This window comes from Phocoena sinus, chromosome 6 (assembly GCF_008692025.1).
Source record: "Phocoena sinus isolate mPhoSin1 chromosome 6, mPhoSin1.pri, whole genome shotgun sequence".
Lineage (NCBI taxonomy): Eukaryota > Metazoa > Chordata > Mammalia > Artiodactyla > Phocoenidae > Phocoena > Phocoena sinus.
Window position 1 is genome coordinate 19,778,527 of NC_045768.1, and position 17,819 is coordinate 19,796,345.

Consider the following 17,819-nt stretch of genomic DNA (forward strand, 5'->3'; position numbering starts at 1 on the left):
CACCCCCTCTCCCTCCTCCAGTCAGTAACTCTCCTTGCCTGTTCACTCCATGCCAGCCCCCGGATGCCAGCTGTTGTAGGGTACTGCTGTACTTTTTTTCAAGGTACCGTACTGTAAGATGAAAAGTGTTTTCTTTATTTTTTGTTTGTTTTTTATGTATTATTTGTGTGAAAAGTATTATAAACATACTACAGTACAGCACTATATAGCCGATTGTGTTAGCTGGGTACCTAAGCTAACTCTGTGGACTTATGAACAAATGGAACTTAATGAACATGCTCTCAGAACGGAACTCATTTATATGTAGGGGCTTACTGTAATACAATATACTTGGTCTCTACCTCCCTTTCCTGGCACACAGCTCATAACACTCTTGGGCTCTCCAAAGTGATACTTGTCTTTTTGTATGCTAATAAGATGTCTCTTGGGTGGGGGCTCCCGGATAGACTCAGGATGGGAGCTGGTTATCAGGGGAACCAACTTTGTGATTAGAGGGTTGGAACTTTCAGACCCACACCCTCACCTCTGGGAAAGGAACTGGTGCTGGAGATTGACTTGGTCACTAATGACGACCAGTGATTTAATCAACCATGCTCACGTAATGATGCTTTCAGTAAAGTGCTAAATGATGGGATTTGGAGAGCTTCCAGGTTGAGGAACATGTGGAGGTGCTGAATAGGTGGCCAATCCTGTTGCCAAAATCTCGACTCTCTGTGCGCGATGCCAAACAGAAATACGGAGACAGAGATTTTGGAAGATAAGAGAGATGGCTTTATTCCTTTGCCAGGCAAAAGGGGAAAACACAGCCTCAAGAACTGTGCCCCCCCCCCCCCCCCCCGCCTGGGGAATTACAGGGGTTCTTATAGGTGGAGTTCACAGTCTGAAGTGAGTGATAAGGCTCAAAATGGTGAAAGTCTTGCATTCTTCTTCTTGCATTATTTCAAAACAACCACCGCTGGCGTCAGGCAATCCGATAATTGTTTGACTCTGGGTTATCAGCCTGTGACCTTCTTTCTGAAATGCAAACAGCTACAAGGGGTGATTTGCTACAAGAGTGTGTAGGGAGAATAAACACTAGAATTCACAGAGAGAGTTAGGGAGTGATTTATGCAGGTCGTGGCACAGAGAGTTAGGAAGTGATTTGTGAAGGATGTAACTCACACAGAGGCTAGCTTTGTGAAGGACAGATCTAGTTACAGATACTACAGATTAGTAACAGTTAAAGTAAAGCTAGGAGTGATTAACTCTTTCAGGCCCGTTTATGTTTCTTCTCTGTTCCCTTTACTTTCCTTGTTCTCAGGAGAAGAAAAACTTCATTTCTATTTTAGCTGCAATCCAAAGAGGGCCTGGAAGCTCCATGCCCTTTCCCACATACCTTGCCCTATGCATCTCTGCTATCTGACTATTCCTGAGTTGTATCCTTTTATACTAAACTGGTAATCTAGTAAGTAAAAGATTCTCCTGAGTTCTGTGAGCTGTTCTAGTAAATGGCCAAACCCAAAGAGAGAGGGTTGTAGGAACCTCTGATTTACAGCTGGTCAGTCAGAAGCACAGGTGACAGCCTGGATTTGTGATTGGCATCTGAAATGGGGACAGTCTTGGGGGACTGAGCCCTTAATCTGCAGGATCTGATGCTAACTCAACTCTGGTTAGCGCTGAAACCGCGTGCCCCTAAAACTGAGCTTATGATTAATTTCTCTATCCAAAATTTTATTTCCTTTCTTGTGCAGCCCGTTCCCCTTGGGATTGAGGAGTAACAAAGAAAAGGGGAGACTGAAACTGAGCAGGACCCTGCAGGGTCTTCCTCGGTACAAAAGCCTCTTCATGGTCCCTGTTTCTTTTTTTCCTTTAATATTTATTTATTTATTTATTTATTTGTTTGTTTGTTTGTTTATTTTTGGCTGCACTGGATCTTCATTGCTGTGCGTGAGCTTTCTCTAGTTGTGGCGAGCAGGGGCTACTCTTCATTGCGGTGCACAGGCTTCTCATTGCAGTGGCTTCTCTTGTTGCAGAACACGGGCTCTAGGTGCGAGGCTTCAGTAGTTGCAGCACTTGGGCTCAATAGTTGTGGCTCATGGGCTCTAGAGCGCAGGCTCTGTAGTTGTGGCACACGGGCTTAGTTGCTCCACGTCATGTGGGATCTTCCCAGACCAGGGCTCAAACCCATGTCCCCTGCATTGGCAGGCGGATTCTTAACCACTGAACCACCAGGGAAGCCCTGTCCCCTGTTTCTTGCTTGCTGAAATGAAGGACCTTCCTAAGCCTTCCCCGAGTTCCAAAGAGGAGGCTCAAGCAGTCCTCCTGAAGGGTTGTAGATAACAATCTGATACATATGTTTGAGTGGTTCTGCAGAAACTAAGACCTGCACCCAGGTGGAGGATGGAGACTACATGCTGACCACAAGCATGTAGACCCCAAACTAGTTGGAACCAGAAGGCTGATGATAGAGATTCCTGAAACATCCCCCTGTTACCTCACCATCAACCAATCAGAAGAAGGTCCACGAGCTGATCATACATCCTAAGACCTTCTCCCCTAACACTTTCTTTTAAAACCCTTGCCTGAAAGCCATTGGGAAGTTCCAGTCTTCTGAGCATGAGCTGCCCGTTCTCCTTGCTTAGCACCTGCAATAAACGCTGGACTTCGCTTCACCACAACCTGGTGTCAGTAGATTGGCTTTGCTGCATGTGGGGCAAGTAGACCCAAGTTTGGCTCAGTAACAGCGTCAGAACTGAATTGAAGCGTAGGACACCCAGTTGGTGTCTGGAGAGTCAGAGGACCACTTGGTGTCGGAGGAAATCCACACACTTGGTGGCCAGAAGTCTAGTGAGCAGAGGAGAGAGAAATGAAAGTTTTCCCTTACAGTGAGTAAGCGGAGCGCCTCCCCTGGGAAGGAGTGAGTGGTCCTCACCGTCCTCAGCCTCAGGCTGCCCCTTGAGGGGCTTCTCATTCTCCTCCCAAGAGGCTAGCCAAGTAGTTTCTCCAAGCACACCCAGTACTCACCCTGACACAGTACAATTTCCCCTATCTTCTTCCATTTTAAGGATGCTTTAGTACCTCCATGAATTGAAGTCTTGGGCAGCCCTCCCCAGCCTGCCTATCTGTCCCTGGCACAATGTCAAGAGAAGTTTGGCAGGAAAGAGACAGAAAAGCAATCAGGGCAGTGTACGATGCTGGTAAAGTGTTGTCCTGGTTCTACCACTTGCTAACTGTGTGACCTTGGGCAAGTTACCTAACTTCTCTGTGCCTCAATTTCCCTACTTTTAAAATATGGATAATAATAATAAACTCCACTTCATTGGATTGCTATGCATAGTCAATCAGTTCACATTTAGACGAACTAAATATCAGATGAAACAAACTTGCTTCTAAGCGTACTTCTATTATAATAACCATCACCATCTGTTTAATGACAAGCTGGGGCGGTGAGGAAGGAAAGACAGATTCCTGCATTATATAAACACTTCAGTGATTGCAGGTTACATCCTACTTCTAAAGACATCAAAATGCAAAACTATGTCTATATTAGATTCGGGAAAACAGGATATTTTCCCCATTAGATACTTGAGAAAACCAGTGGCCCAGGAGGGTAAGGTAACAGGGTGAAAAGATGAGGTTTCTATAATTAGGGAAATGCACCATTTTGAAATGATTCACTTTCTGAGAAAACCACTTTATACAGATTTCTGGCCATTTTATACAAGGCCAGGGCTAAGCTCTGTGTCTGACGACTAATTCGTGATCTTATCTACGTGAGCAACCACAAAAATACACGGGCAGAGCAAACAGTCCAAATTAGGAACTTTGTGTCTGGGCTGAGGAAATACCAAAAAATATTTGCTCAAATTCGCATCCTGTTTTGTGATCTTGGGCAACTTATGTAACCTCTTTGGACTTTAGTTCCCCCATCGGAAGAGCCAGGGTGGTAAAACTTGCCCCTGAGGGTTGTGCCTGAGATGAATACGGATTACACTCAACACGGCTCCTGGTTCATGGAAAGTGTGCAAGGAATTGCAGCCACTATTATTTTGAAAGGTGCTATTAAGGGTTGAACCATATGAAACTGTGGATTTTAAATTATTTATTTATTTATTTTCACTGAAGATGATTTACAAGTTGTGCCCATCTCTGCTGTACAGCAAAGTGACTCAGTTATACACGTACAGACATTCTTTTTATATATTCTTTTCCATTATGGTTTATCACAGGATATTGACTATAGTTCCCTGTGCTATATATTAGGACCTTGTTGTGTATCCCTTCTAAATGTAATAGTTTGCATCTACCAACCCCAAATTCCCAGTCTATCCCTCTCCCTCCCTCCGACCCCTTGGCAGCCAGAAGTCTGTTCTCCATGTCTGTGAGTCTGTGAAACTGTGGATTTTATAGGTCAGAAAGCAGTTGAGTATCATTCAATTTCACCCGGTTCATCCAACTAGTATGGAACAATGGCCTGGTCTGTGGTTGGAAAGCAGGGAAGGACATGTCACTCCCATTTTCCTGGGAGAAAAACTGAGGCCCAGAGAGAGAGAATGACCCACTCAAGGCCATGTCACAGTCAGGAAGCTGAGACCAGAATCCACCTGCCAGCCTCTCCCCTTCTTGCCCGTCCCTCTCTCACTTTCCCAGCACCAGGCTGCTGGTCATCATGAGATGTGACTGTCCCTGGCTGGGGCTTGCTTCACTGTGGACAGAGCGAACACAGGCCTGGGGTTTCCCCTGGAAGTCCACCGTGGCTGTTTCTGGACACTGGGTTGTGCAACGGGAGATTGGGAACCGTGGGGCTGCCAGCTGGGGAAGAGCTGCCTTGTGTCCCTGACAAATTCCTACTTACCCTTGCTGGGAATGAGCTGGCCCAGCTTCAGTGGCTTCCCCAGCCAGGTCACAGAGGCCTCCTGGAATGGAGACCGGACTGAGACTGCTGAGCACCATGGCTCTAACATAGCCCCTCTTCTCCTTCCCCTCTGGCCCTTCTTCCTGACTCTCTCACCTTCCATGTCGTCAAAGCTGCTGACTCTCCAGGGCCCCGAATGGTGCACAGACCTCTTTCCTGTCCTCCCAGCTCACCCAGCTGCCCCTGGACAGCTCCACTCCAGTGCCCCATCACAGCACAAACTTAACCTGGCCAACGCACACCCTGCTCTTCTGTGCAAACCTGTGGCTTGTCCTATTCCCAGCCCAGTACTCCAGGCTTCCCCTGACCCTTCCCCTGCGGTACAGTGGGCCTCTCACTGTTGTGGCCTCTCCCGTTGCGGAGCACAGGCTCCGGACGCGCAGGCTCAGCGGCCACGGCTCACGGGCCCAGCCGCTCCGCGGCATGTGGGATCTTCCCGGACCGGGGCACGAACCCGTGTCCCCTGCATTGGCAGGCGGACTCTCAACCACTGCGCCACCAGGGAAGCCCCTGATGGTTAATTTTATGTTGACTTAACTGAGCCCCGGGGTACCCAGATATTTGGTTCAACATTCTGGCTGTGTCAGCGAGGGTGTTTTGGAGGAGATTCACATTTGAATGGGTAGACTGAGCAAAGCACATAGCCCTCTCGCATGTGGGTGAGCCGCATCTAATCTACTGAGGGCCTGAATAGAATCAAAAGGCCAAGTAAGAGAGAATTCCTCTGGCCTGACTGCTCGAGATGGGTATCAGTCTTTTCCTGCCTTTGGTCATTCCTGGGTCCTGAGCCTGCCAGCCTTTGGAATGGAACTACACCATCCGCTCTCCTGGGTCTGGAGCTGGCCAGTTCACCCTGCAAATCTTGGAACTCATCAGCCATCATAATCATGTGAGCCAACTCCTTGTAATAAATCTCTTACGCACACACACACACACACACACACACGCACAGGCGTGCACGCACACATGCTCACATACACACACATCGCATTGGTTCCGTTTCTCTGGGACCTTGATTATAGTGTCACCTCCTGACTATCCTCCCCAAGCTGACACTGGGCTCTGTGGTGCCCCCTTTTTGCTTCCCTAACCCCACACTTGGTCTCCTGCTCCCTGGTTTCCTAACCCTTAACCACACAAGGTCCAGCCTCTCTAGCTGCCTCTGCCAGACTCAGAGCCCCTCAGACAAACTCTCAGATCCATCGTAACTCCAGTGCCCACACATGACTTGACAAAAGGAAGGTGCCGCTGATAAACACCTGTCAAGGAAATAAATATGGTAGTTCTTGCAGGGAGTCCTTCCACAAGATCGAGTGCCTTCGACATGCTGTGCTCTGCGGCTACAGCAGAGAACAAGCTGCATCTCCTTCCCTCACAGAGCTTCCTATGGGGAAAACAGACATTAAAGTGATTGACCTTTTCCCCTCTGCAACACGGGAAGCATGATGGAACAGCTGGGCAAACTCTTTGGCTGTGGTGATATCCGGCAGACCTCAGGAAATGATTCAGGAAATGGGCCATGCTGCCTCAATTTCATTTTTGATTAACTGTCAGTCAAAGAAATGAAAAGAACATCCTCATCTCATTTCCAAGTTGTTGTTGTTTTTTTCTTCAGTGTCGGAAAGTCATTTTCCAGATTAAGGAAATAGTGCAGGGTCATGATTCTTGGTACTTGAGATTGTACTAGGGTCTTCAGGGAGGCTTGTTAAGACGCAGATTGCAGGGCCCCTCGGGATTTGTGATTCAGTCGGTTTGGGAAGGGATCGAAAATTTTGTGCTGGTCACCAGCCCCTGGTGCTGCTGTCCTGGTAATCCCAGGGCGCCACACTGAGGACCACTGGCCTCATGCACATAACACTGCCATCAGCAGTCCTGGGGTTGAGTCACAGCTTTGCCTTGGCCTCACCAGGTGACCTCGGGTACTTCGGTGGACTTCAGTTTCTACCTTTGTCAAACAGGAGGGTGGACTTGGAGGCATGGGACTCTCCAAGCTCTTCCAGACCATGAATCCTGGGCTCCATGGGTGGAAGTTTGGAGCTACCGCAGGGCAGTGGCTCCCAGGGCTCACTGTCTGGGGTAGGTGTCAGGGTGGGGAGGGTAGAGAAGACCCAGCTGCCTGTGGACTGATGACCTAGAAACTTACAGCTAGCTTTTTTTTTTTTAATGAATTAATTTATTTTTTGGCCGCGTTGGGTCTTTGTTGCTGCGCGTGGGCTTTCTCTAGTTGCGGCGAGCGGGGGCTACTCTTCGTTGTGGTGCGCGGGCTTCTCATTGCGGTGGCTTCTCCTGTTGCGGAGCACGGGCTCTAGGCGCGTGGGCTTCAGTAGTTGTGGCTTGTGGGCTCTAGAGCACAGGCTCAGTAGTTGTGGCGCACAGGCTTAGTTGCTCCACGGCACGTGGGATCTTCCCAGATCAGGGCTCAAACCCGTGTCCCCTGCACTGGCAGGCAGATTCTTAACCACTGCGCCACCGGGGAGGCCCGACTACACGTTTTTAAAATGTGGCGCAACTGCTCGTGATTTCTTCTTTCTCTTAGATGAGAAGGGCGGAAAAGTTCTGATTTCTCCAGTGTCCCAGGGGAGGAGGAACAAGCTAAGGAAGAAAGTACTCTGAACCAAGAGTCAGGAGATAGGGGTTTCAGGTCCAGCAGGTATAAGTATGTCCCAAATATTGAATGGGACATACTTATGCTAAAAACATATTTATTGTTTATCCGAAATTCAAAGTCATCTGGGCGTCTTGTATATTTATTCACTAACTCTGGTTAACTCTGTCTCCCAGATTCTCACTCACTTCTTCCAAAGCAGGTATTGTTGGGGCCTCTTTCAAGAATCTCACAGGTAAGAATTGTTCCTGTTGAAGCACTATCCTTAATCACCAAAAGATGGAAACAACCCACATGTCATCGATGGAAGAATGAATAAACGAGATCTGGTTTATCCATACAATGCAATACTATTCAGTCCTAAAAAGGAATGCAGTGTTGGTCCATGCTATAAGGATGAACCTTGAAAACATTATGCTAAATGAAAGCAGTCGTTCACTAAGGGTCATATATTGTATGATTCCATTTATATGAAGTATTCATAGCAGGCAAAGCCATCGACAGAAAGCAGGTTAGTGGTTTTCCAGGGGTATGAGCAGGTGGAAACAGGGAGCGATGGCTTCTCGGGTATGGAGTTTCCTTTTGATTTTTTTTTTTTTTTGCAGTACAGAGGCCTCTCACTGTTGTGGCCTCTCCCTGTTGTGGCCTCTCCCGTTGTGGAGCACAGGCTCTGGACACGCAGGCTCAGCGGCCATGGCTCACGGGCTCAGCCGCTCCGCGGCATGTGGGATCTTCCCGGACCGGGGCACGAACCCGCGTCCCCTGCATCGGCAGGCGGACTCTCAACCGCTGCGCCACCAGGGCAGCCCGGAGTTTCCTTTTGAAATGATGAAAATGTTCTGCAAGTAGACAGTGGTGATGGTTGCCCAACGTCGCAAAGGTACTAAATGTCATTAACATTTAGTTTTATGTTATGTGTATTTTACTAAGTTAAGAAAAAAAAAAAAAAAAGGTTCTCATGTTAACCTCAGTATACCTCCTCCCTGTGTGTTATTGGTTGAATTGTGTCCCCCCAAAAGATATGCTTCCCCGTTACCTGTGAAGGCAGCCTTATTTGGAAATAGGGTCTCTGCAGATGTAATCAAGTTAAGATGAGGTCATTAGGGTGGGCCCTCATCCAATATGACTGGTGTCCTTAAAAATAGATGGGATTAGAGACACACAGGGAGAGCGTCATGTGACTATAGTGGCCGAGACTGAGGTGCTGCCCTGCTAGCCAGGGACCGCCTGGCGCCTCAGGACAGAGTAAGGAACCTCTCCTAGAGGCACCGGTGGGATCATGGCCCTGCCAACACTTGGATTTCTGGTCTACAGCACACTTCCAGCCTCCGGAACTGCGAGAGAAGGCCCTTCTGAGGTCTTAAGCGGCCAATGGGGACCCTACGGGACCCACTCCCTCACTTTTAGGCACCCCCCCCCCACAAGGCGCTGTATCTCTCCCTCCCCCCTCCTACGGGGGGAGTAGCATAAACAGGGCATCCTCTAAACCTCTTCCCCTGACCCCCTCAGCCCTGCCAGAAACTTCCCTCCGGCCTTTTCAAAGAAGCACACGGCCACAGATGTGTCATTCCATTGCCTCAGTTTTAAATATTTATTTAAAATCCAGAAGGGAAAAGGAGAAACGGAACCCACTTGGGTTTTAACACATTGACACGTGGACAGAGACATGAACAAGGACAGCAGAGAAACCCAAGAACAAGAAAGACGCCAGGACAGAGGCCAGGTGGAGACTGGCGGCTGGGGAGACCGAGCGCTGAGATGAGGCCCGAGCTGCTACAAAAACACACTTCCAGGGAGCGTGGAGGCGGGCGGGGTGGGGGAGGGAGACAGGAAGTGGGGGGGAGGGGAGGGTGGGCCAGAGTGAGGTATTAAATAATGAAAATCGAATCCAATTCCCAAAGAGACACTTTAGAAAAAAAAAAAAGACACAAATAGACTTTCACATAAAATTTCCCCTTCTACAAAAATAATTCCATAGTTAAAATGACTGCAAAATCCAGCCTGGACACTGACTGGTTCGCTGAGGCAGGACAATTCAGATTACCCTGAAGAGCCCTGCCACGCTGAACTCGGAGATTCCCGTAATGAGCCTTTCTCCTCAGCCCACATTTATACTTGGAGCTAATGGCGCTGGGTTTCTACAGAACTGAATGATGATGAAAAAGCAAGAGTGATGACTGCATCTTGGAAGGACAAGCTCCAGGAATGGAGGACCTTAGGGGATGGTCTGTGGCTTCATCATGAGATGGGTCCATATTTACATGCCACCTCCAAGGCCAGCCCTGACCCAGTGCCGTTCTCCTAACTGGTTTCTTCAAGGTCAAATCTGCAAGGTCAGGACTCTCCAGTCTAGATCATACCCTCCAAGACAAGCCTAACTTCCCTCCAGGACCAAGAAAGGCCAAACTAAAACCCTTCATCCTCAGGCCTCCCCCTGCCTTAAGAGGACAAGCATTTCAAAGTCCGTAAGTTAAAAGGTAAATCTTTTCTACTTCTGTTTCTGGTTGTTTTTTCTTTTTGTTTTTTTGCTTTGCTTTTTTTTTTTCCTTTTACCTTCTTCCCCCCGCCCTCCTTAACAGATTATGCAATGAGCACAAGGGTGATGCTAGGAAAATTTTAAGAATTCCCCAAACTTTGTCATTTGGAGGAGAGAGAAAAACGTGGATGATACCCCACATCCAAATGTTTCTTCAAAGTCTGTGGCAAAACTGGTAGCACCTTCAGAATCTTAAATAGGTTTTTTTTTTCCTTAAAAAAATCACATACGCTACGAGAAAATTGTGAGCACCAGCGATTTCACAGTGGGAGGTAGCAGACGTGGGCACCCCCAGCCCCGAGGATCTCATCTCTCCCTCTCGGCATCCATCACTTCCCACCCCCTGGCTGCTCTCTCTCACCTTCTCACCTCTTTCCCAGGTGAAAAAAAAATAGTAACGCACCTTCTTTGCGTTTGTTTAAATAAAATATATATACTTCTTTCTTTCCTTTTCTCCTTTTTTCATGTCTCCTCTCTAATATTGCACATCAAAGCTCCCTGGCAGGGGCCAGCTGACGAGATGCCCCCTTCCCTCAAGCTGGCTGGAACGTGGGGCTCTTTGGGAAGGAAGCTGAGCAGGGAAGGGGGTGGCCGCAGAGCTGGGAGACAGGCTGCGGGGCTCAGGCAGGTTGCGGGCCCGGCTTGCTCTGTCTGGCTCTTTGGTTGGTCTTTGGGGCTGAGCTGGGATGAGTCGTTCCCAAGGATACCCCGTGCCCTGCTACCCCTCCCTCAGCCTCTTCTACTGGGCAGACAACAGCTGGGGTCTGCTCAAGGATCCTTGGGCAGGTGAGCTGCCTCTCCTAGGGGCCCACCTGCCCCTAGGTACCCTCCTCTTCCCTCCCCGTCGAGGCCGAGAGAAGCCAGGAAGTCAGAGGTCAGAGGAAGCACGCAGGTCCAACTTCGAGGCGGTACTGCTTCCCTGATGAGGCAGGAGGGAGGTTGTCCACGCTGACAATGGGCAGCTGCTGGGGGTCCTGGGTCCGGAAGGTGAAGAGTGTGTGATGCCAGCGGCCATCCTGGACCTGCGGGTAGAGGGAAACGGGGACATGTATATCCATCACAGTTCTCATCATATATCAAGTGCATTTCTCCCTCATCCTTCTTCACAATTTTTAATGTCCACGTGGCATTTCACTGTTTCAGTGACCTGTATGTGTCCATTTAGATTGCTTCCGCCATTTTGATTCTTAAAAGAGAAGCGGTCATGAGTATCACTGTAGCTAAACTTTTGTGCACATTCTTAATTACTTCCCTAGAACAAATCCTAGAAGTAAGATTTGCAGGATCAAAGGATAGGTACATTTGTAAGGCTTTGGATATATATTGGAAATATACATGTGGCTGCTGTTCCGAAAGCCTCTACCAATTTAGCTTTAATTTTTCCAAATAGCTTTGTGTGGCAGTGTTGGTTTCCCCTCATCCTCAGTAACACTGTGCATTACTGGTTTTGTCTAATTTTGTGAAACTGGTTTTTTGGATGACTTTCTGTCTCCCTCTTCCCCTACAACCCACCCTGTTTTAGGCCTCTGAAGACAACCAGAATGTTAAGAGAAGAAATTAGCCTGGCAGGGCAGGGGCAGAGAGAGGAGTACAGATACATCCTTCTATAAGCAGCCTTGTAAATAAGCACAGCATCTACCGGCTGGTAGAATTTTTACCAGCCCAGACCTTCCCTCAGAAGTTTCCCAGGGAGAAAAGTGAATAAAAGCAATTTTATAAAACTCAAAGGTAAACATTATATGTATCATACTAATATACTATAGTATAAAGTTGTTACTATATAAGAACACGTTTTCCTACCTGTCTATGCATGAGGGGCCTGTAAGGGGCCCCAAGACTTACCTTGCAGCCGTCCATTGACACTTCTGGCCTGAACTGACCCCCGGCTTCAAAGATCTGCCCGTTCCAGGCCCGGAAGCGCACAGCCTGCTTAGCTGGGCTCTGCCTGGTGCCCTCCTGCCACACGGTCATGTTAAGGCAGTGGATGGTGATTTGCTGTGTCACCTCAGAGCTTAGCAGGTGCAGAAAATTCATCTGGACCCGGCTAATGGCAAACTCCACCTGTGGAGGAGATACAGCAGTGAGGCAGGGTCGGGCTGGGCTGCCCACAGCTCTCAGAATTCCTTACCTTCCTCTGGAAGGTCCAGGGATAAGCCCTTTCCTGGTAAGCAATTCCCAGCCATGCTCCCAGAGCTGTACTCACTCGAAAGACAGAAAAACTGAGGTCTGTGTGAGCCAGTCCCACAGCCAAGGAGTAACAAGGAAGGGAAAGAACTGAGGTCTGCCTGATTCCAGCCAGAAATGCGAGGGTCCTAATGCACCGTATGGGAGGGATCTCTGGAGCTGAGCTGGGATACCGAGGCTCACAGAGGAAGAGGATCTTGCCCAAGAGTGAGAGGCTCTTAGTGGGCAGTGGAAATGAGAAGTGCCTTCCCCACGTTTCTAAGTCCCAAGCTGCAGGCGGGGTAGGGTGAGGCAGCTGGAAAGGGCAGACCTGACAACAAACAACAGGACAGGGTTTCGGGCTTAAGTGGCTGTACGTTAAGTCCTGACAGTTGGGTTTTCTCTTTTTTTCTGGCGCAAGTGCCTGACTTAAGCTTTGATCGCTGAGGCATCCATTCAAAGAGGCATCCACTTCAAAGACTATCTCAAATAAATACCTTGCCAGCCACAGGACTAGATAAAGAGTCAGGCCACCTCCAGGCACTGAGCCTCCTTTGTTTTAAAGCTCTGGATTGATTTCAATAACTGACCGTTTGGGCTACTTGTTTTTTCTCTCCCCATGCTTTAAATTCTGGCCCCTATATTTTAAATTCACCACTAAAGAATGAGCCTGCAAAACCCTAACAGCCCCCCACCCCAATAAAAGCAGAACCCCAGGCCCACGCACGCGCTCTCGCTCTCTTTCTCTCTCTCTTCCCATGACCTTGTAGTGTGGCCCCAGGTGGGCTGTGCAATTTCCAGGTCCTGTAAATAATAAAACTTTAGTTTTGCAAAGTTTCCTGGTGGTTATTGCTGAAAGGCATCTTGCAATCGTAATAAGAACTGCGAGGGCTGGTCCAGCCACAGCACTGGTTATTTATAGGCTGAGACCAGCACACAACGATTGGTGTAGTTGGCAGGACTGCACGACCGCCCTTGCAATCAATGGATGGGATGCGCTTTACCTGCAACTTGCTTACTAAACACCTAACTCAGGTGGGTATCACCATCTGCGGAAGGAGCACTGCTTGCTGGGGGTCTGTCTCACTGCTAAGTGCTTTTGCATATTGCTACGGTATCCAATCCAAAAAGTCACGGCTGCCATGGTAATCCAATGATCTCCCCAGAGCAGTGTGATCAAGGCCATAGGCTCTAACTAGCCACTGAGACCACTAATTATAAAGGCCTTAACTGACTATTAATGTGAGTAAGGGTCCTCCATGACTCAAGGGAAGAGTTAAGGAAAGTGAACTGGAGCACAAGGCTAAGTCACTGCCCAAGGAAAGGCTCTCGGCTGAAGGCAGGAGGGATATATTCCTGTAGGTGAGGAGGATGGGAGACCTCCACCTAGGACCACTGAGTTGGTGGTTGTGCCTGGACCACATGTCGTAATCCAGAAGAGTGAAATAGCCTTGCAACTGGAAACCAGTGGACCTCCAGAAGGAAAACACAACAGAGATCTATGGTTTCTGTGTCAAAACTTCACTCATTGCTGTCATTCTTCATCCCTGACCCAATGGGATGTTATGGGTCCCATCCCTGGTGTGATGTTCCTAAAAAAATTAATGGGCAGTGACCACCTAGAGGGGTGGGAGGGTGACACAAGAGGGAGGAGATATGGGGATATATGTATATGTATAGCTGATTCGCTCTGCTATACAGCAGAAACTAACACACCATTATAAAGCAATTATACTCCAATAAAGATGTTAAAAAAAATTATTGGGCAAATATAAATGGCCTAAAAATCTGATGCCAGCACCTCCTAAGAACCCTGAGGAGGTGCACCAGCTCCTTGATAAATGCAAAACCCCATGGAAGCATCCTGGGGATATACCAACATGCCAAGGCTCTGGTATGACACTAGAGGCCTAAGGGCTTTTCCCAAAGACCCCGTGCATATCATGCTCGTAGAAGCAGACCTCAGTCCCAGAGAGGTCTCTTGGAACCCCCTGGGAAGGAAAGCAGCGAGCTATGAAGATGGTTCACAGTGATGCCATCCAAAATTTTCCAGTAACAACACGTCAGTTTAAGATAACAGGAGAAAATCGAGAAGTAGAAACTGAGATAAAAAACTGTACTTGAACTGAAATTCAAATTTTTCTTAAATATTTTATGTAGCAGGAAGGAGAGAGGGGAACTAACTGGCTATTCTGGTATTTTTGTTTGTTTGTTACAGGCTCTCAATCGTTACTCAAGGCTGCCAAAATTCAACAACTGGCCAATACCTCTAAAGACCCTAAAATCCATAATTTTCTTAAAGATCCATCCGGGCTATATGCTTGTTTCCTCAGCCCCCTCGGCTTTCCCCTCAGCAGAACTAAGAAAGACACCTTATAAGGTGTCCCTGCTGCCAAGGGAAAAGTTGATGGGGTCATCCAGGCATCTAGGATGAGGAAGAGGGATCAGGGAAGGCAAAGGGCCCTAGAGCCACTGATCTTCTACCAGGGCCCTTACTCTTTTTGGATGTTTACTCCTGGCATGGTTGCATCCTTCCATCACAGTGATCACTGCTAAGGCTCACGGTGAATGGAAAACATTAAGATGAGGGCCATCTCCTGCTGCGCAAAATTGGCACGGTCCAGCGGGTTTACCATTTCCATGGTCGTGGCAATCTAAATGACCCCTCTTCATTTTCAACTCTGAAGAGGCCCCATTTGACCCAAAGAATTATTATTATTTTTTTTTTGTTACCATGACTGCCAAGATGCTAGTCCTGCTGATGGGCAGAGAATTATTTTTAGAGCACACTCCCCTAATTATAGGGTGGTACTACAACATTTTATTGGAACTGCCAAAACCATACAAAAGGCACTAAAACTCCTGGAAGAAAATTTACATTTTTTTCTCTGTCCCTTGAAGATTAAATCTTTGAAATGGAAACACCCCAGGAGGTAACTAAAACTCTACCCACAATTGCCTGAGGCTGAAGAAAAAAAATGAGGGGGAAGAGGCCTCTTAAAATACAAACTGCTATACAAGCTCTCTTACTCAAAATCTAGTCCACAGCCTCCTTAATATTACTTGTCAAGAACAAATACACATCTTAAAAGTCATCTCCACAAATACTAGTAAAAAGCATTAGTCACTGGAGCAGGTAACTTTGTTCTGCCTGTCAGACACAATTTGGAGTCAAATGTTATTTACAGACTAGTAAGTTTTATATTGTTGTACCTGATTCATGGCTAAAATTTTGGAGTGGAAGCTATAGCATCTCAGTGTCTCTGTGTGTTTATGTAAGTCTCTGGATGTATATGTGACTTTTTTCTTTCTCTCTACCTCTGAATGGTATTGTCGAAATTAATTTGTAAAAGAGCTCTGTTTAACTGGCTTAAAAATAAGCACTTATGGACTTCCCTGGTGGCGCAGCGGTTGAGAGTACGCCTGCCGATGCAGGGGACACGGGTTCGTGCCCCGGTCCGGGAAGATCCCACATGCCGCGGAGCGGCTGGGCCCGTGAGCCATGGCCTCTGGGCCTGCGCGTCCGGAGCCTGTGCTCCGCAACGGGAGAGGCCACAACAGTGAGAGGCCTGCGTACCAAAAAAAAAAAAAAAAAAAGCACTTATGAATTAGGTATTCCTAAAACTCAGAAATATAGAAACTAATCCAAATGTTTTTCAAGTTCACATGATCTGGGATAATCTTTGGTAAATAAAAGCCAGTCTAAGTTTGTTTTAATTAAAATAGGTATGTCTTCATAGTTATCAGCATTACATATACTGCAGATAAATAACTTTACAGGGTATACTAGTCAAATAAATTTGTGTTATCTCTATTATAAAAGAAAATTAGCTTGGGATGATGGCTGACTTTGTCTACTGTCTAATGAAGATTTTGGAGGTAGTTTAAGCATATTGTCAGGAGAGAGAAAAAGAATTTTACTTAGTGTGGTCAAGTTGGCTAAAATTGGACTGTTACTATAAGAGTTTTTTTTTAAAAAATAAGCTTTAATATCAATAATGTGCTTATGTAATTTTCTTCATCTGCTATAAGGACAAAGTTTTCTTGGAGCATTGGTCTGCTCCTGTTAAGAGATTATGAAAAGTTTTTCTTTACCTTTTAAGTAATCTGGCTAGAAAGCAAAGATTTTGTGTTTTATCAAAATAATTTCCTGTGCTTCATGTTGCCTTAATGAGGTCTTTAGTTACCTAGAAGACACAGTTTTCTCAATATCAAAAGAGCTAAGTTTTCTCACAACTATGTAACCATCTGTATTTGCTTTTAAAATCCTTTGTCACTTTGGCTAAGTAGATAATTAGGCACTTTTTCATAATGATCTGTGATTCTATTTAGTCAAGTGTCCAAAACCTTTGATATTTTTGACAGACTTCCCAAAATCAAGTTCTAAATGAAGACTTTTTGACTTGGAAGTAACTGGGGTTTTCCAGAGGATGGTTGGAACATCTCAAAAGATCCATCTCTTTCCTTATAAAAAGAGAAACATTAAACTAATTAGGCTTATTTGATATGTTAAATCACATGGGAAACACTGTCAAATAAGAAATACACCTTCTCTTTATGGATATCCTTGAATGGGTATATGTTATTAATATGGTGTTCCAGAAATAATATGGAATTCCTAAAAGTCTGATATGTTATGTTATCCATCTATAACTCCAGCTATCATCTTAAAATGTTGTGTGTCACAGAAATAACCAAATTTCCTTGTCAACTGCATCATAATGAACTCTCATCAGATCTTTAACCATAGGCATTTAAAAATGTCACTCTTTTGTCAGTCTTTTATCATTTATAATTATTGTTTTACTCCTTTGCAAAAGTGCTTCATCTTCAAGGAGATTCATGGAAAGGACTCTGACAAGTACAGGTTTCTGATAACTTTTAAATCATACCATTGAATGGGTAAGAATTTATAGAACTCTAAGGGAAAACTGGATTCATGAAACTGCTAACAAAAGATCAAGATCGAGGATGAATTACATAGGACTGAATGAACTGATGGGGATGATTATAACTTTTCATGACTTTTTTGGAAACACTGGCAGTTCTTTTAATCTCTGTTTCCACATTTAAGGAAAACTTTTCTCTTAAGCTAGCAATGCAGCCATTTGGTGAAGTACACCTTTGTGAACAAAGATGAAACAACTGCTGTTTCTCCCACCTGACCCTTCTAGAATTCAGAAGCTCTTGGTGAGTATTCTCATGGCAGTATAATTACTTGCAGAAGTTCAATGAGAATCTATTCTCCTTGTAACAGGACACGATTGGAAATACTGGTTATCCCCAGGGCTACGAATGGAATGTCATATTTGAGAGAGACATAAAGAGACTCAGATATGACCAGATCACTTAAGGAACTAAGGTTATGGAGCCAATAAAGCCCCTTAGAAAAATCAGTCTGTTACCTTGATTACAGGGTTCCCAGCAGCCTTACCAGGTGAGTAAGGAAGGTCACTTCCTGGCAGGTACAGGAATCTCAGGATATTTTGAGGACTTTAAGAAGAGAGAAATTCACCCAAGTCTCTAAGTATTCCAGGCAAAGTCTGATGGTAAGTTCTTGGCTCGGCTTCCTGGCCTGGAGAGGCTTTTGAAAGTTCAATCTGAGACTCGTTAAGAAAGGT

At 46.4% G+C, this 17,819-nt stretch overlaps 1 protein-coding gene across 15 annotated transcripts in view; it reads right to left on the bottom strand.

Moving 5' to 3' along the window:
• Positions 1 to 9,061: 9,061 nt before the first annotated feature.
• COL27A1 (collagen type XXVII alpha 1 chain) overlaps positions 9,062 to 17,819 on the bottom strand; it is a 143,734-nt gene continuing 134,976 nt past the window's right edge. Inside the window, exons 60-62 of one of the 15 annotated variants that reach the window (XR_004350298.1) lie at positions 17,633 to 17,782; positions 11,878 to 16,662; positions 9,062 to 11,057 (exon numbers count right to left, since the gene is read on the bottom strand). Coding sequence is in view for 8 of the 15 variants with exons in the window: in XM_032634401.1 (XP_032490292.1) it covers positions 10,911 to 11,057; positions 11,878 to 12,096 (366 nt within the window). In the remaining 7 variants the exon portion in view is untranslated. Of the gene's footprint in view, positions 17,783 to 17,819 lie in introns of all 15 variants that reach the window. The other 14 variants (XR_004350302.1, XR_004350300.1, XR_004350296.1 and 11 more) reach the window with 14 other exon arrangements.